The 22905-nt window shown below is 42.6% G+C and overlaps 1 protein-coding gene across 1 annotated transcript in view; it reads right to left on the reverse strand.

Moving 5' to 3' along the window:
• Nucleotides 1–22905, reverse strand: part of STX18 (syntaxin 18) — a 53066-nt gene that overhangs the window by 4008 nt on the left and 26153 nt on the right. Inside the window, exons 2-8 of the mRNA XM_082238579.1 lie at nt 16088–16155; nt 14922–15037; nt 14751–14828; nt 13511–13577; nt 7358–7473; nt 3384–3472; nt 566–624 (exon numbers count right to left, since the gene is read on the reverse strand). Coding sequence (XP_082094705.1) covers nt 566–624; nt 3384–3472; nt 7358–7473; nt 13511–13577; nt 14751–14828; nt 14922–15037; nt 16088–16155 — 593 coding nt within the window. The remainder of the gene's footprint in view (nt 1–565; nt 625–3383; nt 3473–7357; nt 7474–13510; nt 13578–14750; nt 14829–14921; nt 15038–16087; nt 16156–22905) is intronic.

Below are 22905 nucleotides of genomic sequence, written 5' to 3' on the forward strand. Positions count from 1 at the left end.
GAATGATAGAATTGTAGAGTTGGAAGGGACCACAAGAGTCATTTAGTACAACCCCCTGTGATGCAGGAATCTTCTGCCCAATGTGGGGTTTGAATCCACGACCTTGAGATGAGGGGCCCTGACAGACTCCAGCTACAAAGGCTGAGGCTGCTGAAGAGGCCAGAGGCCATCCTGGCTGTGAGACCCGGAAGACCTGCTCCCTGCCTTGCAGGCCTTTCCCACCTGGCCTGAGAGGGCAAGGCTGACTCCAGCTGCAAAAGCTGAGGCTGCTGACCAGACTCGTGGGCTGGGGTGGGGGTGGGGGGTTCTGGTGGTAGGGAGTTGTTGCTGTTGGTCTTTTCATATCTTTATTTTAGATCTTCTTGCGTTTTGTGTGGAAAACACACAGTTTGGCAGTTTGTGCAATTACTGCTTTTGTCATGTTGTGGTTATATATCCGTTTTCATGTTGTGTGCGACCGTGAGCATGGAAAGGTGGCATACAAATGTATGTATGTACATAAAGTGGATTGGAAAGCACATTATATGTGCTGCAAGGGCAGGGGAGGGTGCGGGGAAAGCTGTACCTCACTTCATCAAACAGGCTGTTCATTTCTCCGACAAGGCGCTGGTTTTCCTGCTCAAACTGGAAGGAGAAAGTTAACAATAATAACAACAATATGAGGCTTAAAGGTCATTCCACCCTCAAGCACACCCACAACCCACACCACAAAATAAACTATGAAATTTGATGTGCAGGGATTCAAAGCCTCTGGAAATGAAGCATTCACAAACACTTTGGCAGCAATGACTGCTTATGAAGGCTGATAACTACCGTATTTTTCCATGTATGAGACTAGGTTTATTTACCAAAAAATTAGGTTTAAAATTGGGGCTCGTCTTATACATGGGTAGTGCTGAGGGGTGTTTTCTTAATTTGGAGTTCCCCCAAAATAGGGGGCATATTATACATGGAAAAATACGGTATACCAGGAACCTGGGACTTTCTACCAGTCTGAGTAAGTTACACCACAGTCAATGTTGGGTTTTACAATGCTGAATTAGGCCCATTAATTTCTGAAAGGAGTAGTCAGGATTTTCACTGCTTTCCTATTTGAAGCAAAGTAACCTGTAATATAGAGAGCACTTTCACTTTTATGTTCCTTTGGAAAGACCCTTTAATCCTCAAAAACATGTCCTAGATAAATGTAGCATTTGGAAAGCCTCTTGGACTAATAATCTATTACAAAGCAGTCAAATAAACATGAAGTTGGACAGAACAGTATATACTCAAAATAATTTACATGATATAAACTGGAAATATGATTCTACATGGCTCAAACACAGATTTTCTTAAGAGAAATAAGGTAAGTGGTTGCAAACTGATGATGTAATGTGATAACCTGTATAATGACACAAAGAGAGCCTGAGTTAGTTAACAGAGGGCAATATCCAACATTAGTTATACACAAAGTAGTTCCACTGATTTTAATGAATCTACTCAAAGGATATATTACCCAGAATAAAGTCCTTTATTACTGTTCCAGTACAGACATTTTAAAATGCAAAACAAATTATTTCCCTGAAAGAACAAAACAATAAAATGAAAGTAGCTTGGGAAAATTAGATAGAACAGAACAAGATTTTACTTTATCTAAGTAAACACTGTACCATGTTCTTATTATAAGAACTATAAAGTCCTTAATGTGTTAACAGGGGGTAAAGAAAATTCAAATTATCCCATAAAAATGTTTCGTAAACCAGCCTGCAGCCATTTTGGTTGCAATTTCCCCAAACACATTTTAATATAAAACTTCTGCAGTGTTTTCAATATTTCTTTCCATCTTAGCAGCTAGTTTAAATTAGCATAATTTTCATGAAATTGGACAGTCTAAGTTTCCTGATATAAAGGAGTATATAAAGGGAAGAAAGAAAAGGTTTGAAATCCACTTAGCTAATTAGCTGGATGCTTTAGAATTCAATTACATGACTGAAGAGAAAGAGCTTACAGGTATGATCTAGGCAGAGTGGAGCATTGCAAGACCACTGTATTTCAAAGATTAAAGGGCTTTCTTAATTCTTTCCTTGAAATCAAGGAGACTTTGAAGTGTTACTGCAATCATGATAGGATGTATTGTGATTGTGTACAAAAATTGGATTTCCCCTCCTTCACATGAGAACAAAGACCTTCAGTTTTAAACATCAAAATGGAGGCAGAAGATGACATGCAGAAAATGACTGAACACCTACCTATCTGAATTTCTGGTTAAAGGCATGGTAAGTAGATTCCTCGCTAACAGAGATGTGGTTGAGCAACATGTGTACTGATTTCATAAAGAGAATTAAGTCAAAATATGGTCATATGCTGCTGTATCTTTCATCTCTTGAAAGACAAAACTCATAAACCAACCGATGTCTCCAGAATTATGGTCCCAAATAAGCAATCAGAAAAAGGTAAGCAATTAAGTTTGAAGGGAAACTGGTGAAACTGTATCCCCTTCCTAGCCCCGAATGCCTATGTCCTCCGTCTAGCCCAGGCATAGGCAAACTCAGCCCTCCAGATGTTTTGGGACTACAACTCCCATGATTCCTAGCTAACAGGACAAGCAGTCAGGGATGATGGGAATTGTAGTCTCAAAACATCTGGAGGGCCAAGTTTGCCTATGCCTGCCTGGTCTAGCACAACCGCACCACATGAGGAAGGGGCCAGGTGAGCAGAAAGCAGCACTGATCCCTCTGATTTTGAGAGGCACTGAGCTTGAAATCCCACCATAATGCAACAATGGGATTGTGTGGCATGGAAGGCCCTTAAAATGTCCTTAAGTGATTTTTGTACCAGTGGATTCATAATAATATCCTCATCGTATACCAGGTATGGGGAACCTTTGGCTCTCTCAAAGTTGCTGGACTACAATTCCCGTTCGTCCCAGCAAGCATGGCTAATGGCAATGGATGATGGGAGCTGTAATTAATCCACACCTGGAAGGGCAAAGGTAGTATGGAAAAGTAAGTATAAGAAATTACAGTATCTTCTTTGGGAAGTTTCTTTAGGATTCTTAATGTTAGAATAGCTCCATCTGCTTGTGAGCGGAAATAACTATTTATAGCAGAGATTTAAAGCAACAATTTAAAATCTTAAAGGGCAGTCTTAATTGCTGCAAAATACTTTCCCATGAACATAATGGCTTGACAACAATCACCTTCCCAATCATATGATTAAAAATTTTAAGCAGGTACTGACAAAAAGAATCAGAAAAGCAAACGCGCAGGGTGCATTTGTTAAAGTGTTGCTTAGCAGAAAAGGCAAATGACTCAGTGTATGCATTGGACTTATTTCATTTTCAATATCCGTAGATATAGCTAGCTAGGGAGAAAGTCAACAAACTGGTAGAAAATACAACTTACCATTTGGATTTCTTCAGGTGAAAGCTCATCTTCTCCTTTGCCATCACCCCAAAGTCCAAAATTTGTGTGTTCATCTATCACATTCTTATCTGCAAAAGAAGAAACAAACTATGCTCAACATGTAGCCAAAAACTGCTGGACCTATTTAATATTATTCCTATATTCAGCAATAACTGAACTGTCCATAATTTTATTTGCCTCAATTTTAAAAGCCAGCTTTTAATTCCTGCCACCAGACTTCTTCCTCTTCTTGGAGATGTTGAGATGCTCATATTCTTAACTGATGCTGCACTTTCAGAAGCTTTAAAGCTGAGGTTGCCTCAAACCCTTTTGTGCCGCTTGCAGAAACGAGGCAAGGGAATGGGGAAGGGATAGAAGCTTCAAAGTGGCTGAATGTTCACAGTGCTTAAAAAGTTGTTTTAAAAGGGTGCTAAAAAAGCTTTTTTATGTGGCAGAGAATCATCCACATTCGATCAGCAGACATTTCTAAATTATGCAAAAAAGGTACTGTTTAGAACGTGCCCCAGAGCACTCCTGATATTATTAGTTGCCTACTTGCATTACATAAAGGGGGGTTTGGGGGATGAGTGACCCATGCTTACACTTCTACCCCCAAAAGAGGTACCTCTCTGAGAGAGTGGAATATTTTAGTGTAATGTAACATTCATATAGAAAAGCCCAAGCTGTTTTTGTTTGTTTTCCTTCAGACAGAATCCAGCGGCTTTCTGATATTTTCAACATTGGCAAAAAGTAACATCAGTTAAGGCAGGGCTGGGCAACCTAAGGCCCGGGGGCCGGATGTGGCTCAATCGCCTTCTCAATCCGGTCTGCAGACGGTCCAGGAATCAGCGTGTTTTTACAAGAGTAGAATGTGTCCTTTTAATTAAAATGCATCTCTGGGTTATTTGTGGGGCCAGCCTGGTGTTTTTACATGAGTAGAATGTGTGCTTTTAATTAAAATGCATCTTGGGGTTATTTGTGGGGCATAGGAATTCGTTCATCCCCCCCCAAAAAAAAAACATATATAGTCTGGCCCACCACATGGTTTGAGGGATGGTGGACCGGCCCACGGCTGAGAAAGGTTGCTGAGCCCTGAGTTAAGGCACCAAACGCACCTGCTGGGATATAGTGTTAAAAGTCTCCATACTCAACTTAAGCATGTTGGCTGTTCAATTTTCCAAGGGGTACAAAACTAGATAGGGTACTGCTGCACTTTATTTTATGTTTGAAGCCTGCCATTAGTTGTGAACATTATTTTCCTACCAAGATCCTTGAGTGAGATGTGTTTTGCTTAATTTGTACTTGTTTATATTCTTGTCTCTGAAAGTGTTTTCAATTAGACCGGCAATGTTGCCGTGTGAGATGCTCGCTTCTCTTGGGAAGCCTTTCAGAGGACTTCTGTTTAAAAACAATTCTGGATGAGGTATTATACTGGAAGACACCTCCCATGTTAGGCTCTGTAACTAGGCATGGTGTCTGGAATTACTGTTCTCTTCTTTATTAAAACAAAGGCTGAAGAAGACAGATGAAACATTTTTGGAACAGTGACACTGGCATGGAAAGGACCGCTGCCACATTAAATCAAAGCTACATTTCTTCTTTCTTTCTCTCCACTGTGATTATATGTTAACATAATATTCCATGGTTCTTTTATTATTATGTATTCATTTAAAAATTAATGATTCTTTATTTGCGTCAGCCATCGGCCATAGCAATAAAATAACAATACGATATATAAAGAATAAAAGTAAAAAGTCAATTATATAAAATACATTTTAGGGTTTTGAATCAACAGTCAAATATTTTGATTGCCCCAGCTAAAAACCTTGCAACCTTTGCTGTCACCTGCTCATCTTGATCTGCCAAGAGAAAGGACAGTGTGGCAGTGGCTTCATTAATTCACACCCGGTTCCATATCTTTTGTTCCTACTTCCTGATTTTTTTAAAAAAATATCCCTTCTGTTTACGCTTCAACAACAACAACATTATTTTATATCCCACTCTGGATGGCTCCCACCAAAAATAGTAAAAACACAATACAACATCAAACACTAAAAACTAAAAAACCTTCCCCCCAAATGCCAGAGGTTTGATAGCTTTTTCCGGAAATGCCTTTTCCCCATCTCCCACCTTCTTGTGCAACCTTTACAAAAACTGATGACCTACCTGACTGAAGGAACTGGGAAGGGAAATGATGCTAGTTTGGCAAGAAATAGCCTTTCCCTGCGTAAGGTACACACCAGTGCTGTGAACAGAATATCTGCTTATTATTCAGAAGCAGATAATCTCTCTTGCATTAAATGGTACCAATTCTGCAAACTAAAGCTACGTTAGGTGAAGTTGAACAAAAAGCCAATGTGGTTTTCATTTAAAAGTGCCAGCTATCACCTACAGCCCTATGCTTATTTACAATATTCACAAAACCAGAAAAAGTCAGATTACAGAACTACAAAGAGAGAAAGAGTGGGGAAGATTAATCTAATTCACACAAGGACTTCTGCTTGCACAACAGGGCTTCCCCTACCTCCCCTACATTACCCAAAATTGGCTGGGAGGGGACTGGGAGAACCCCCCAAAACAGCAAGGTGGGGAGAGGAGAGGGCCGCCTGGTCCACCTGGCAAGATGCAACGCTTGGCAGACAGAATGTTAATTCCACCCAGATCCCTTTATTAGCCCCTAGGAACCAATTAATTTTAAGTACTACCAGTGCCAGTGCTCTTATTGTTAGGCAACTGCAACCGGGATGAATATCAAGAAACAGGGGAAGGAGAGAGCTCACAGAGGCAGGTGCCTTTAGTCCCAGATTAGCTCTGGTCACCATAGCAGCCTGTCTCCTACAGGAAACACAGGGGGAATGCAATTTTCACGTTTGCATACTTATTTATTTATTTCAGAAAATTTATACATTGCTTGATTGTAACGGAACTTCAGAGTGGTTTACAGACAACAGAACAGTACAACCAAGAAAACATTCGCAACCCTACTTTTAAAAAATTACAAAAATTAAAATATTAAAACAGATTTCTAATTGAGGTAGGGGTGTCTGAACAAGGATGCTTTTAGCAAACACCAAAAAGGAGTACAGTGGTACCTCGGGTTACAAACTTAATTCGTTCCAGAGGTCTGTTCTTAACCCGAAACTGTTCTTAACCTGAGGCCCACATTTACTAATAGGGCCTACCCTGGTGCGTGATTTCTGTTCTCATCCTGGAGCAAAGTTTGTAACCCGAGGTACTACTGTACAGTGAAGGCACCTGCTTGATCTCAACAGACAGGGAGTGTAAGTGCTGCCACACTAAACGATTAAGCTCTTTAAAATGTGGGATGGGTATTATATGGCATATGTGGTGGTGCAAATTCACCCCACCAAAGCGGTCAAAGGGGCACATGTGGGGTAAGGCAATCTCATTGGTAAACTGGTCCCAAATTATTAAGGGTTTTGCGTACTAATAGCCACACCTTGAACCTGGCCCAGAAGCAGTCCTCTGAGCACACCGGTTCTATGCTGACAAGGCCTTGGGAGTGTTGCAGCACTCTGCACTAACTGCAGCTTCTGGATCAAGTGCAAGGGAAACCCCAGAGAGAGTGCACTGCAGAAATCCAGTCTTGGAGTAACCCAGTCTATAGTGGATGCACTGTTTTCAGTCAGTTCAGGAAGGACTGAAATTATTCTAGTTGACCCATATGCTGCTGAAGCCCCATAGGAGAAACCATGCATCCCTGTCTGTAGAGTCTCCTTCTCCCTCACTCCCATGAGGTCTTTCAGGGAAGGCCAAAGTAGACAAGTTTCTCCCCATGCCACGCTCTGGGCCCATTCACACTTCCATTTGTCCCATGATTTCCAGTAGACCCACTGTTTACTGCTGAATCAACAAACGCCAATCTGCAAAAAACCTGAGCAAATGCTCATCACATACAAACACACCACCTCTAAAAAGTGGAACATGGAGACAGAACAGGACTGAAATATCACCTCTGTTGTCTTCACAAGTGAGTTTCTCTTCAGATTCTTCCGAAGTTGTCTGAGCAGTTCTTTCAGGAGAAGAAGTTACTTTGGATTTATCACTCTGTTCTGGCTCAAGCCTGGATCTGAATGAGCAAATACATCCACAATTAAGAGCAAGCAAACCAAGATCCAGTGCAGCTACAGGCTCATACAGGTCCATTATGATGGAATAGCGCATCTCTCCCTTCAGCTGGAGGAAAGTTGGGGCAGGTCTATACACACAGCAGTTGGCACTGATAAGGCAGCAGATAAGATACACCTTCTCTTGCCTGTCTCTTTAACGTCAAGTTCCTTTCACGCAGTAAGAGTTAACAGTTGCTGCTCTGGTGGCATCTGGAACTTTGTATTTGCTTTCCCCAAAGAGCCACGTACAGATCTTTAAAAATGATGCTTCTATTCTAGAATGAATTATGTGTCTGGAAATAGTACTAAAATATGTATATTTTCTGTAATAAATTGCAGAACATAAGAAGCTGCCACATAGTTCAGTACTGTCTACACCAGTGTTCCTGCATTCCCAAATGTCGAAGAACTACAAGTCTCATCATCCCTAGCCTTGGGGATCCAAGGTTGAAGAACCATGGTCTACACTGATGAGCAAGAGATCTCCAGGCTTAAAGGCACAAGTCTTCCCCAGCCCTACCTGGGAAAGCAGGTGCTCTACACAACTGGTTTTGTAATCTTAAAACCAGTCAGGCAGCGCTGTAAATAAACAGGCTCTGGAAGGTGCTGACCAATACTCAGTAATAATACATGAAAAATAAATAAATGTTGGAATGGAGAGATTTAACACTGCTTTGTTAAACATCTCCACCTTTGTGTTATGAATACTCAGAATAATTTTAAGACGTGTGGCGTGTACAAAAGGCTTTTTAAAATAAAAAAATAACAAGAGAGAAATTAAGTGTTGCCCTCCAGATTAAATCCATGAGTGTGTGGGTGGAATCTAAATATCCAGAAGTTTTCGCTTCCTACTAATATGCCCAGATTTGATGGTTGCTCTATTAGGAAATACTTCCAGGTTGGAGAGGTTGTGGCCCTCAGAAACATTTCCCCTAAAACTCCTGTAAACATACACTTTAAAGCGACTAGTCTCAGTAAGGAAGAGAAACATGGTTCTTCTTGTTGGCTTTTTGCAGTATAGTAACGCTGCAGAGAGCTTGCTGGGGAGATCATGCATTAAAAAGAAAGGACTCAAAAATAACTTAAAGAAAGTTTTAATAAGAAAAACAAAAACTCCATTTACACTAAATACATTAACAAACCAAACCAGACCCAACCACCAACCCACCCCCCAGGGTAATGGGAGAGCTAGGTGCTGCCCCTTATATACTACACCCAGATGCTGACACGCCTTAATCAAATACAACTCAGCAGCACCTGCTACGCTTCACAGCTGTAAAGCTGGGTCTCGTTATCTTGCTCTGGCCCCTTAAAGATATACACATGGAGTGGAACAATGATGAACCTTTACATTTAAAGAAACCATTCAACATTTCCCCTGCGGTTCATCATTGTGAAACAAAAACAAAGCATACTTTGTACATGTCTTTCATGTGTGATGTAAACTGCAACCTATAATGTTTGGTATGTTTAAGGTACATTACCACTCTCATAAGAGCAGAGAAACATTGCATAGTGGGCTTTTCCACAAATTGATGCATCTTTTAACAAAAGCTTAACTGTTTCATATTTTACACTTGGTGAATAGCACAAATCATAACCTTCGCCTGGAATTTGTTGAAAGCCCCTAGCAAGTATTTTTGCCTTGTACCTTACAACTTCATTTTTGTCATTCATTTTAACTCTATAAACCCATTTTGAATCAATAAGTCTCATATCTGGGGTTTGTGGTACAAGAGACCAAGTGTTATGCTCTTTTAAAGAAGCTATCTCGGAGTTCATAGCTTTATACCAATTTACAGCTTGGTGCTTAGGTAAATTCTGAACATCATTGTAGCTTTTTGGCTCAAAAAACGCCTTATTGGCATACACAGTATTAAAACGTTCATCTGCAAAACGCTGTGGCTTCTGCCTCTTTCTATCTGAACGTCTCAGTCCGGAAGGAGAGTCAGACTCCTCAGACTTAATGGGACTCAGTGAACTACTAGTTTCAGGTTGTAAATCATCCTTGTCAGACTGAAGAGGTGCCTGTAGGCTAAGCTCACGGTCAGAAAACTCAAGAGAATCTAACCTCCCCTCAGGTGCCTGTGACTTTAAATCAAACAAATTATCAGATTCAACAGGCTTTTTGTCTTTCCCCATTAATTCAGAAGCACCATTTTCTCCTCCTCCTGCTGCTGCTGCTTAGCCCTCTTCTTCCTCAGCATCATTTATACCATCAGTATCTTGGAAAACAGCAACCCCATTCCAATTTACAGTTTGTATCATGCTTCTGGTAATATGAAATTTGCCAGTTACTGGTATGTAAATTCTGTACGCCCCCTGCTGGTAGCCCATTAATTTTCCCTGAACACTACGTTCACCCAATTTCTGCTTAGCGGGATAATGCATAATTACATCTGAACCCCAAATACGTAGGTATTTCAGATTAGGGCGTTTTTTAAACAGCTTCTCATAGGGGGTGACATCTAAACCAGAATGATAACTGCGATTTCTAACATAACAAAAGGCATTGAGTGCTTCAGCCCAAAACTCTTTGGGCAGATTAGCATCATGCAGATAAGTTTTAACCCCTGCCTGCAGGTCACCCTGCACAACTTCAACAAGCCCATTTTGCCAGGGACTTCGGGGGCAAGATAACTCATGAGTAGTCCCCTGCGCTTCCAGGAATTTCTCAAAATCCTCAGAAACAAATTCCCCACCCCGGTCAGAAAACAGATTCTTAATAGGTTTGTTAAAGTGCATTTTTACCCAGTTGCAAAAAACTTTGTACTTCTCAAATGCTTGGGACTTCTCAGTTATTGTAGAAGTTCAACAATATCTACTATACTGGTCTATGAGGGTAAGCCAGTACTTTGAACCTCCTAATGATGGTGGGAGTGGCCCAACTAAATCACAATGTACACGCTCAAATGGCTCAGTTACTTTCCTATCTGAGCACCTACCCTTGCGTGCAACCTTAATCTTATTCTTGCAACAGGATAGACACTGCATAAAGAATTTACATGGTTTTAAGTTGAGGCCATTAACAATATTCTTTGTCTTGATTACATCAGCAAAATTCAGGTGTCCCAGAATTCTGTGCGCCTCGTGGACACACCCAGAATGTGGCCTTGCATTCCTCAACCCCTGGCTTGACTGTGCTGCTCTGCAATTTATAGGCGATTGTGAGTAGGTGCGAAAATACAGTCTATATAAACCATCAGATTCCCGGGCATACAATAGACGTTTGTTCCCCTCGAAAAACTCACACATTGACTTTAAGAAACGCACAGTTATGCCTTGACGAGCAAAACACCTTACTGATAATAAATTGTCCATTGAGGGGCAGTAAATGCAGTTCGCTATTGTAATGTTTAAAGAGTCAAGTTTAACAGTACCCCTGCCAAGCGACTGCAGGACTTGTGAATTGGCTAAATGTACATTACCAATTTCCTCTTCGAAAGAAATAAACAAGCTTCGATCATTGCAGACGTGCTGCGATGCTCCTGAGTCGATAACAAAAGACTTCCACTTGGCAGCTTTAGGTCTTTTACGATCTTTAGTCAGAGCGTGAAAAGCTCGCGGCTCGTTTCTGTCTCTACTATACGATGCCGGCTGCTGGGCTGACGACCGCGATTGACGAACAGAAACAGGCTTGGGAGTACTTTGTTTTCCTTTGGATCTGCAGTCCTTTGCAAAATGTCCTTGCTTATTGCAGAACCAACAACGCTTTGCAGCTTTAAATGCAGTTGTATCACCACAGGTTTGCATATGGTGTTCCTCATTCTTTCTGGAAACAGGAGTGCTTATGGCACAAGCCTCCCTTCTATCCAACTCGCCCATTAATCTTGCCGTTACCCCTTCCACAGTTAATTGTGCTGGTGGAACGGCAGATATCTGGCTAGCTATACCATCAAAGTCCTCATTAAGGGAACATAGAATGATAAAAACATACTGAATATCAGGTACCTCCATGTCCCTTCGAATTAATTCGCCGCGTATTGCCTCCAGACGTCTCAAGTGTGCTGCCAAATCACCACCAGGCTGCAACTTCGTCTGGTACAACTGCTTGAAAAACGTCAATGCAGACGCTGACTCTTTTCTAACATGCACTGCTGCAAGACTGTCCCACATTTCTTTGGCAGTTTTCTTATTTCTTATATAGACTACTTGCTGGTCGCCGACTGCCAAATTAATTATCGCCCTGGCTTTTGCATCTCCTTTCGACCAAGCATTTGTTACAGGGTTAGGAGGGTCATCAGTTACATAGGTCCATACTTCTCTAGAGGTCAAAAGCGCCTCCACCCGAAAAGACCATAAACTATAGTTCTCATCTGTCAGCTGTGGGAAGACCAGAGCCTTCTCAGCTTCAGGAACCCGGTCAACCATTCTGGAACTCTTCCAGACCCACAAAAACTATGCTAACAGGAGAAGGAGTTTTCAAACCTTTCTCAGAGTCCAAAAATATGCAGTCATCCACTCAGCAGCTGGGCCCAGAACCAAAGATGTTGGCTTTGTGCAGTATAGTAACGCTGCAGAGAGCTTGCTGGGGAGATCATGCATTAAAAAGAAAGGACTCAAAAATAACTTAAAGAAAGTTTTAATAAGAAAAACAAAAACTCCATTTACACTAAATACATTAACAAACCAAACCAAACCAGACCCAACCACCAACCCACCCCCCCAGGGTAATGGGAGAGCTAGGTGCTGCCCCTTATATACTACACCCAGATGCTGACACGCCTTAATCAAATACAACTCAGCAGCACCTGCTACGCTTCACAGCTGTAAAGCTGGGTCTCGTTATCTTGCTCTGGCCCCTTAAAGATATACACATGGAGTGGAACAATGATGAACCTTTACATTTAAAGAAACCATTCAACACTTCTAACAGCAGCGGCTTCACTGACATGAGGCAAGAACGGCTAAGCATCCAGGCAAATGCATTTCCCCACATTAATACTTCACTTTGCTGCTGAATTAACACGGCAAACCTTTAGAAGAGTTTAATGAAACTAAGTTACCCTGAGAGCCTTACAGAATGACAAAGGCAAGATAAAAATGGAGAGAAGCAAGCAAACGAAACCCTTGGAAGGTTGTTGTAAACCAACTCTACAAGAAAGTAAAAAGGAATTCAATGTTTGTGTCACACTCAAAACTGGAGAAAAAGTATGTGGGCGTGAGAAAGAGAGATGGAGGAGGGAGAACGCCTTCTTGTGCAAGCTGCAGTAAGTGAAGCTATGGATGGCTTATTGGGACCATATTCTACTCAGGTAAGCCACCACCCCGACTCTCCCCTCCCTTCTCCACAGCACCGGATGAGCCCTGGTGGCTGCTTACCTGTGTCTTGCGAGCAGCAGGGGCTGGCGGTGGTGGGACGATGAGCGGCGCACAAAAGGGCTCTGGAGAGGGGCTGGCAGTAACAAAGCCCAAATTGAGCCTGCTTACAATGGCGGCCGCTCGAGTGCTAGCGCTGCTGCTGTTGTCACCAACAAAGCCCAGCCCCCTTCCTCCTCTAGGCAGGGCGGGGAGAAGCCAGGAGAAGGGAGGGAGGAGGTGCTGCCGGACGTGTGCACTGGCACAACCCAAACAATCAGATCCACACCAGGCCAGATCCAGAAGGCAACTGGGCCGGATCCAGCCCCTGGGCTTTAGTTTGCCTACCCATGTCTTAGGGTGGTTAAGCTCTTTCCTTCAGCAGCAGCCAAGGTTTTGTTCTTGGCTATCATTTGTGGTTAGTGAGGAGAGAGCTTATACACAAGCTCAGATTCTGACGACATACTAAACCAAACCAAAGCAGTGAAGAAATAAAAAGGACTGGGGAGGAGCAAAGCAGGAGACCTTCCTCTTTGGGATCCTGCACTTTTGTGCATCCCTTGTAAGGTGCAGTTTGGCTTTCTGAGGCATGTGAATGAAGAACATACCTATTTACTACGGAGACATTTCACCTGCTCACAAATTTAATGAGAGTTCCAAAGAAAATAAAAAGCACAGATTTAAAGGAATATTACTTACAATCTTTTCTTATCAACTACTCGCTTGACCCGGATAGCCCTTTGTTCTGAATACAGCTTACACACTCCTTTATAGTTATGAAGGTGCCATGTAAACAAGAGGAAAATGGTATACATTAACATAAAAAATGTCTTGCTAGATCAGGGACCACCCAGATGTACCTGTAAAACTCACAGGTTGAATATGATGGATGTCTGACTGACAATATACCACCTCTGTAGTATATGCTACCTCTTTGATATAGCACTTCTGAACATAGAGGATCAATTTTTAAGTTCTTAGAGCTAATAGTTATTGGTAGACATGTTCTCGCTATACCTAATAAATGGATTTTATCGAAGTTGTGTGTTCTGAACTTTACTACCAATCAATTTGATTGAATAGGCATGAATTATAATTTTTTATTAAGAGAAAAGTAGTCTGCACAGAATAAAGTTCACTTCACATTGTTCATAACTTTATAAAATTTATATTATGTGCCCCCCTTGTTGTTTCCTAACAAAAGGAATAGATAACACTGCAGGGTAGTTGAAAGCTACATTAAGCTTCAGTCTAACCTGCATCCCACAGCAGGGGTTCAAAACTATGAGGGGCTGTAGTTTACCACTCTTGACCTACAGTATTTAGTATTAACTACACTTCAGGATGTCATGAACCACTCTAATCTAGCAAAAGAGTGCTGTCCCAACCTCCAGGGTGATCCATACCAGTGATAATGCTCCACCAGGTTTAAGGGTTCAATATTCTTACTTCAAACCTATTCTGACTTTAAGGCTTCTAGTGTTAGCACAAAAAAAGTATTTTTCTCCCTCTTTAAGTATCTACTGCTTGCAACTCCCCAACAATTCTGTAATATTTTTGATGGGCTTGTTAATTTTAGTGGACTTGTTAGGGATACCCTAACGAGTTAACTTAAACTCTTCTCCTGTTAGCTTTCCTTCCAAAGTCAGTTTGAAATCTGCTTTGCTTTTTTAAAGCCAGTTGACTTGTGTGCATTGAAATTCAAGGTTCCAGTTGCCCACAAATGTTACTTGGGACATAACATATCTATAACTTTCCTCCCTACACCACTGCCTTATTGTCCCCCTGCAACTCTGGCTGTCTAGCTGTCCCAGCAATGGAAACAGGGAAGCACTTATGAAAAGGCTACAGCGATGCACAGCATTTTGGTCTAAGCTTAAAGAACATAATTATGGCTAGACACAATAAAAAATACCACAATTTCAAGAAAAATATATACTTTTTAAATAGTCTCCAATGAAATCTAGGACAGCTTCTCTGTGCTGCTTCACTTGTGGGGAATGGATGTCCTTGTGTGCTAAAAACAAAACACAAACACAAAAGCATTATGCTTCGCAGATAAACGCTTTAAACATCTGGCACAACTCACACATTATTTTAATCAATTTACCTTCTGTTCTGAGCTGCTGAATTGCATCAGCACATGTTCTCATAAAGATCTGGGCATCCTGGTCAATCTGGTCTCGCTCGGTGTCTGTCATCCGCACATACTCAGACATGACATGGCTGGGGAAACAGTCAGCATTGTTAATTTTATTTTAGCACACTCCGCTTCTGTTTCCTTAAGTCCACTGCAACTAGTGTCAGGGTACTGCTCCCACACTAGTTACCTCTTCTCATAAAATAAATACCACTATTAAATCCAAAAGATGAACACTGCCACCTGGTGATGTGGTTTAACCATTCTAACACATGACTAAAAAGAATTAAAGAGATATTATTTCTTATTTTTATCCATAAGCCACCTTGAACCCCTGTCAGTGAAAAAACAGGGTACATATATATGTGTGTGTGTGTGTGTTTTCAAAAGATATTATCCCTTCCACTATGGAAACCATCAGCTTTTTCTTCCACACTTCAAGCAGTTGTCTTTCATCTCTGCTTGGGCACATCTGCACTTAGATATTCAAATGTGAAATAATCTTTTGATTTTCCTTCAACATTCCAAAATTCTTATTCCTCTTTTACTATCTTACCCGGACCACAAGTTTTTTTTTTTAATAATGAACACTGGTTTTTGACTGAAGTGACTTTTAAGTTCAAAGAACTTTCCCCCATGAGCAAGGCTGCACCTCTACACGACAGGCTGTGGCACGAAGCTGAAAAGGGAAGCAGGCCACAGACTTCAGACTTCCTCGGCAGTGATGCAAGGTGGCGGCAGCTCGCTTGGTTGTCTCCCAGATTCCATGTGCAGGCTTCATCCCTAAAGTGGCTGTGGTCTTTTGGCTGGAGCTGGTGGCAGCAACTTCCTAGTGCATAGGCTGTGGGTATGTACTGGAATCCATGCATCCACAGCCATCTCAATCCATCACAACAGACAAGCTTCCAAAACTTCTTTTCATTAAACAAACACAACTTTCTTTCTTACCACAACCTTTTATTCTTCCTGTTCGGAGGGAAACCAATTTAACATTTTTTGACTATGAGGACAGGTTCAGAAATCAGAGAGGAAATTTAGCACAAGAGCTTTCCACAAAGGGAGAGTGCATCAGTCCATGAATGTTTCACTTCTTCACCACCCACCCACCCACCCACTGTTCCTATTGCAATACTTACCTGTAGGCATTAATATAATCTTTCCTGTGCTGCAGAAGAAAATCTTTCAGTTTCCCAATGTTATTGACCTGAATAAAATAAAAAAAGCAAAATGTAAATATTGGATTTAAAAATGAAAGGGAAAAGAAAAGCATTTTATGTGCCCAAGGTAGGATACTTGGACATCAAATGCAAGGTGAGGGCTGTTTACAAAGAGCACTCAAATTGCACTGATGAACTAATTCCAGCAAGGAAGACCAACTTAGGACTACCTTCTGTCAACCACTGCCAGACCCACGAGGAACTGGAACTCCAGTTTTGCTAAAGGTGTTTATTTTCCAGATTAGAACAGTACATAAGGCAAGTCACAGGTTGCAAGAATCAGCTGTCACATGAGAGGGCAAAGGCATAGCTAGGCACGAGCTAAGATGTTGAACCAACAAGTGGCATGCCCATCCTCCCCAGCATCCTCAAAATCAAATCCCCAAGATCTTCCTACTCCTCCTCAGGGTCAGACCACGACCTCCATGACACTTCCACAGGACTCAGGAAAATCTTAGGCACTGTGCTGGAAAATAAGGACTGTGGCGGAGAAGCGACAGAAAATAGCCACTGCTCCCAGATCAAGCAAGACTGGTAGAAACAGGCCGGTATGATGTGGCCCTGACTAAAGCAGCCACCGAATTCCAAGTCAGCCTCAGTTCAGAATGGGGCGATCGATCTTTCGGTCTGATAAATCCAAATAGAATATGCCTCTGAGCTCAAAAAAGGTTGTTGGGAGAGAGCAGGGGTTGAAAAGGCAACAAAAATAGGTGTCATCTAGCTAAATTCCCTTCGAATCCCCACAATGGGGTGAGCTCCTGTTGCTCGGTCCCTGCTCCTGCCAACCTAGCAGTTCAAAAGCATGTCAAAGTGCAAGTAGATAAGTAGGTACCGCTCTGGCGGGAAGGTAAACGATGTTTCCATGCACTGCTCTGGTTCGCCAGAAGTGGGTTAGTCCTGCTGGCTACATGACCCAGAAGCTGTATGCCGGGTCCCTCGGCCAATAAAGTGAGATGAGCGCTGCAACCCCAGAGTCGTCCGCGACTGGACCTAATGGTCAGGGGTCCCTTTACCTTTAGCTAAAGTCTTTTGTGCTAAAGCAGAAGACAGCAGAAAGAGTGTGGCACCCCTAGAAGTGATATCTCTCAGCTGGTTAAATAGGGCTGCCTCCCCTTTCGTTTTTTGTAATGCTGTTTATTATTATTTCATTTCAGGATGCATATAAAACGGAGAGAACCATTATAACAATAGATGAAAATTAAAAGATGAAAAACACAACTATAAAATAGGCATGTAGAATGAGTAGTTGCACATCTTAAAAAAACGAAATCTGAGTAAAGATTAGGACTGCTTCCTTCTGGGACCCAGGAAGCAGTCTTTAATGGAATGGCACCAAAGATACTTTTTGCCAGAAGGAAAGCTTTTATAGATTTAGCAGAAATACACAACCTCCTGCACACAACAGGGATATCCACTAGATGGCAACAAAGATTTCAGCATTGTGCTAGCATGCTGATGTCTTGAGATAGTATGTTCATCTCTCTGCAACTTTTGCTTAGTTTGTAGTTTGAAGATGCTGTATCTATAGGCCTGCAAGCATCACTTTTTCTTTGAGGGGGGGGAGGCAGAGATGAAAGAACCCAATCATATCATGTTAAAAGTAACAGAACAAATACTTTATCTTTTTTGATAAGGCAGTTAAAACTTCTGTCTTCTGTTAACAGTGACAGGAGACAAGCAAAGCATTTTTATCTGAAGCCTTCAGTAACTAGGGTACAGGCATACTCATTTGACTTTGGAGTTTTCTCTATTATTCAAAGGGATATATAATTTTTAATTAAAGCAGACTTAAATACAACAGGAAGACACAAGGAACAATACTTTCAATGAGCTCCATGTCTTGCCAAAATATTTTGATGGTGGGCAGTTTAACACCTGCTCCTAGAATCCACAACTCACTGAAAGACACACCCTAGACAGGTTTGCTCAAAATCCATTAAACAGGTTTTGCCTTCTTAAATTTTTTTGATTAAATAATTACTTTTTCAAAATAAATAAATCAAAATAACAATGTAGATTAGCATAGGCATAAACAGAAAACAACAGGAAATTAACATCAATAAATGATAGATATAATAAATATAAAATAACCACAAATTATCAGCAAACCAAAGTAAAGAGAAAACGCTTTTTACAGCAGTGGGAAAGTGTGGCAGGGTTGTATATTGTCATTTGAAAAAGTAATTAATAGTGACCAGTGTTCCAAATGTTTGCTCAAGTTCTCAAATCTGGTCTTCCTTAAATGTTAATTTAATCAGTTATAATGCTCCATTCCAATAGGGGAATATTTTTCTTTCACTTTTCTATGCATATTTTTACAGTTATTTTCATATCAACTGCTGCTATCTGATCCTGTAAATAACCCAAATCATGCCTTTTCTTTCTGATAGTAAGGAGTATCCTATCATTTCATTAACTGAGCTAGCAGTTAGGCTCCAGAACAGCCTGATGTTCAGCAAATCCCAGAATAAGCATCCCCTTAGTATGTGAGAGATAAGGTACCACTGAAATCAGATCTTTACAATATTTTCTCTTAGGTCTGCTGGCATTGGTTTAGGACGGCTGGATTTTTGTCCAGGTCCATCTCCATTCATAGATGTTTATCTCTTGACCTATATTCCTTTCCCAGGGGGGTTGAGAAAGGGATATAGGACTTACTTTCTTGCAAGCAGTGGGGTTTTTTTAGGGGGCACTGAAGGGTACGCAGTACCGGCACCTCTTTTTGTTGTTGTTAAAAAATGTGGCATCTACTGTAACATCTCCATGGTGAGGAAGGGCACCTATTTTTCTAGGGGGGGGGGAGCACTGCTTGCAAGTATTCTTACAAGTGCACCTTTCTTGGGGAAGCTTGTTCCGCTGCAATAAAACGGGCTTACTTTTAACGAATTTTGTTTAGGGTCAGCACCCTAATGATCCTAGAACAGACCTCCTTGGAGTTAGTCCTCCAGAATTGCAACTGTGAGGATGAGATGGAGATTTCCATAGCTGGAAACCCCACTACCTTGAAGAAACCGACAGCTACAGAAGAAAGAACAAGGTCCTTGAACTGACGGGAGGTGGCACTTCAGGGTATGGAGCGTTTAGTCAATGGCTACCTAGGCCTGCTGCAAAACTCAGCCAGTTGCTCACTAAGACAACTTGAATGTTTCGTCTCCACTGCAAGAGCCCTATCCATGGTCCTGAACTCCCACCTTTATTTCCCTCCTAGGTGCTGCCTTTACCTAGTCTTCTTTTTCCTCGCTGTCTTGCTTGGGCAACCAGGAACTACCAACATCCCCTTGTTTGGGCCACCACAATATTGGGCATCCCCATGGATCACAACAAACGGCACAAACATAATTTAAATAATAAAATATGGAAGAAGAGGGCAACCTGGACCTAGGACTTTTAATGCTTTCTATCTTAAAACCAGGATGTATGCATACCTTGCAGTTTTACAAGCACCAGTTAGGTGCTTGGAACATGGACTGAATGATTCATTTATATGGACTCATGTATTTAGTAGACTCAGGTTCATGTGACATTGTGCCTCTGGCAGCCATCTCTATATTTTATTTTCAGGAGCTACTGAAGACCTTCGTTTTCCTACAAGCCTTTTAAGTGGAGATTTCCCAGTTTGCATCTGCACTGAAACTGAAACAGTTTTTTATTTGCTGATGCTTGTATTGTTACATTGCTTCAAGAGGTTTTATTGGAAACACTCCATAAATTAAATAAATAAATAGATAAATAAGTGGTGAAGCTGGAATGAATCACAGAAGATCCACATTGCCCAAGTACGCATATTAAGGGCCCACAAATTTCTCTACATTTTGGAGTTTAAGTGAACATGGGAAGCCCTTAACGAAGCATGTCATACCAAAAAAACAAAAAACCACAAACTTAAATTATGTGTAAAGCTGCAGGTGGATGGCTATTCTCACCTATCCAAGGCTAATTATACTCACCCCCGCACTGAAGAAAGGATGGGATATTGTTCTATTACACTGAATCAAGAAAGCACTTCTTTAACACTCATTATGAAATATCCAGCTGTGGCTTGAACCTGGAAGACTGCAGAGCTTGGCTCAGATAAACTACAATAATGAGCAGGGTATCATCAGCATATTGTTGACATTAGATTATATGTAACCTTACCCAGTAATTCAATATGTGACACTGGGCAGGAGGCAGGACAGGGCACGTTGAGTCCGAAAGGGACGATAACAAATCAGACCTCCAGGCTATAATCAAAACCAGGCATGTTTTGAATTCCTGCCAGGTTCCGCAGTTGTGTCTCCAACAACATCTCATGATCCACACTACCAAAGGCATCAAAGATCTAAGAGGGTCTATGGGGTGGAAAATCTTGATAAATCAACAGGCAGCAACTGTTAATCAAGGCCTACCCAACGCTATTAACAGACCACATGCCAGGTTGCTAGGCGTTTATAAAACTGTGCTCATATCCAGTTGTGTTCCCAGATAAGTGATGTACACTTGTTCAACTATCTTGCCCAAGAAGGGAAATTGCCAATAAGATGGAACGTGGAAATACAGGGTTGGTTTTCAGAAGAAAAACCTTTTGTATGGAAAGGCAGGGGATAAGTGTAACAAATAAATAAAAAGGATACCTTCATGATCCTCTGCACAACCCTTCATGTCAAAGTGCTGAATCCTCACCTGACAAATCTCAATTGCAATTGCTTTTCAAAATTCATTCACAAAAGAATTACCACTAAGATACATTTCTCAAGAGGGCCTTCTTGGTGGCTGCTCCCTAAATAAGCTAGACTGGCTCACTCCTTGTTGCTATTCTGCCAGCAAGAAAAGACTGCTTTATTGCAGCAGGCATTGCAGGACCATTTTTTTTTTTACGGAAAGGGCTTTTGAATAGTGCTGTGCTGCTTTTACTATCTGTATTTTAATATAAAGTGGTACCTCAGGTTAAGTACTTAATTCGTTCTGGAAGTCCATACTTAAGCTGAAACTGTTCTTAACCTGAAGCACCACTTTAGCTAAAGGGGCCTCCTGCTGCCGCTGCGCCGCTGGAGCACGATTTCTGTTCTCATCCTGAAGCCAAGTTCTTAACCCGAGGTACTATTTCTGGGTTAGTGGAGTCTGTAACCTGAAGCGTATGTAACCTGAGGTACCACTGTAACTGTTTTTTATATTGTTTTAATTCTACTCCAGTTTAATTACTTTTTAATTCCTATATTTTATATGTTTTAAGCCTTCTGTATTTTATCTGTGTTGTTTTAATTTGTATAAGCTGCTTTCAAGTCATGGTCTGGGGAAAAGGCAGGATATAAATATAATAGTAATAAAAATAATTCATTACTGAAAGGAAGACAACATTTAAAAATGGGACCTAGTGGTTCTTCATTCAGACATCAATATCAAAATCAAGGATCTTGGAGTTGTGTTGTTGTTTTTAATTTAAAAAACAGAGTTATATGCAGGCACAAAAAACCAACAACAAGATATTGCATACAGTGGTACCCCGCAAGACGAATGCCTCGCAAGACGGAAAACCCGCAAGACAAAAGGGTTTTCTGTTTTGGAGGCGCTTCGCAAGACGAATTTCCCTATGGGCTTGCATCGCAAGACGAAAGCCCATAGGGAAATGCTGGCGGTCGGGAGCAAAGACTTTCGCCCACAGCCGGCCTTCAGAAGAGGACCTCTTCTGAAGGCCGGCGGGGGGCAAAAGTCTTTGCTCCCCTCCGCCTGCCTCCCCCCCCCTGCCCCGGGCGATCTTAAAATGCTGGCGGGCGGGAGCGAAGCGTTCGTTGCCGACCCCCAGCATTTTAAAATCTCCAAGGGACAGCAGAGAAGTCTCTGTCCCGGGAAGGTTTTTAAATGCTAGGGGTCGGGAGCGAAGCGCTGCCGACCCCCAGCATTTTAAAATCTCCCCGTGTCCCGGGAAGGTTTTAAAATTTTAAAATGCTGGGGGTCGGCAGCGCTTCGCTCCCGACCCCCAGCATTTTAAAACGCTGTTCCGAAGGGGGGGCGGAGACACCTGCCCCAGCCGCCCCACTTCGGAAAGCTGTTCCGAAGTGGGGAGGGGGGGCGGAGACACCTGCCCCAGCCGCCCCACTTCGGAAAGCTGTTCCGAAGTGGGGCGGGGGGGGCGGAGACACCTGCCCCAGCCGCCCCACTTCGGAAAGCTGTTCCGAAGTGGGGCGGGGGGCGGAGACACCTGCCCCAGCCGCCCCACTTCGGAAAGCTGTTCCGAAGTGGGGCGGGGGGGGAGGAGACACCTGCCCCAGCCGCCCCACTTCGGAAAGCTGTTCCGAAGTGGGGAGGGGGGGCGGAGACACCTGCCCCAGCCGCCCCACTTCGGAAAGCTGTTCCGAAGTGGGGCGGGGGGGAGGAGACACCTGCCCCAGCCGCCCCACTTCGGAAAGCTGTTCCGAAGTGGGGAGGGGGGGCGGAGACACCTGCCCCAGCCGCCCCACTTCGGAAAGCTGTTCCGAAGTGGGGCGGGGGGGCGGAGACACCTGCCCCAGCCGCCCCACTTCGGAAAGCTGTTCCGAAGTGGGGAGGGGGGGAGGAGACACCTGCCCCAGCCGCCCCACTTCGGAAAGCTGTTCCGAAGTGGGGCGGGGGGGAGGAGACACCTGCCCCAGCCGCCCCACTTCGGAAAGCTGTTCCGAAGTGGGGAGGGGGGGCGGAGACACCTGCCCCAGCCGCCCCACTTCGGAAAGCTGTTCCGAAGTGGGGCGGGGGGGAGGAGACACCTGCCCCAGCCGCCCCAC

This window comes from Podarcis vaucheri, assembly GCF_965113315.1.
Source record: "Podarcis vaucheri genome assembly, chromosome: 9".
NCBI classification, from domain to species: Eukaryota; Metazoa; Chordata; class Lepidosauria; order Squamata; family Lacertidae; genus Podarcis; species Podarcis vaucheri.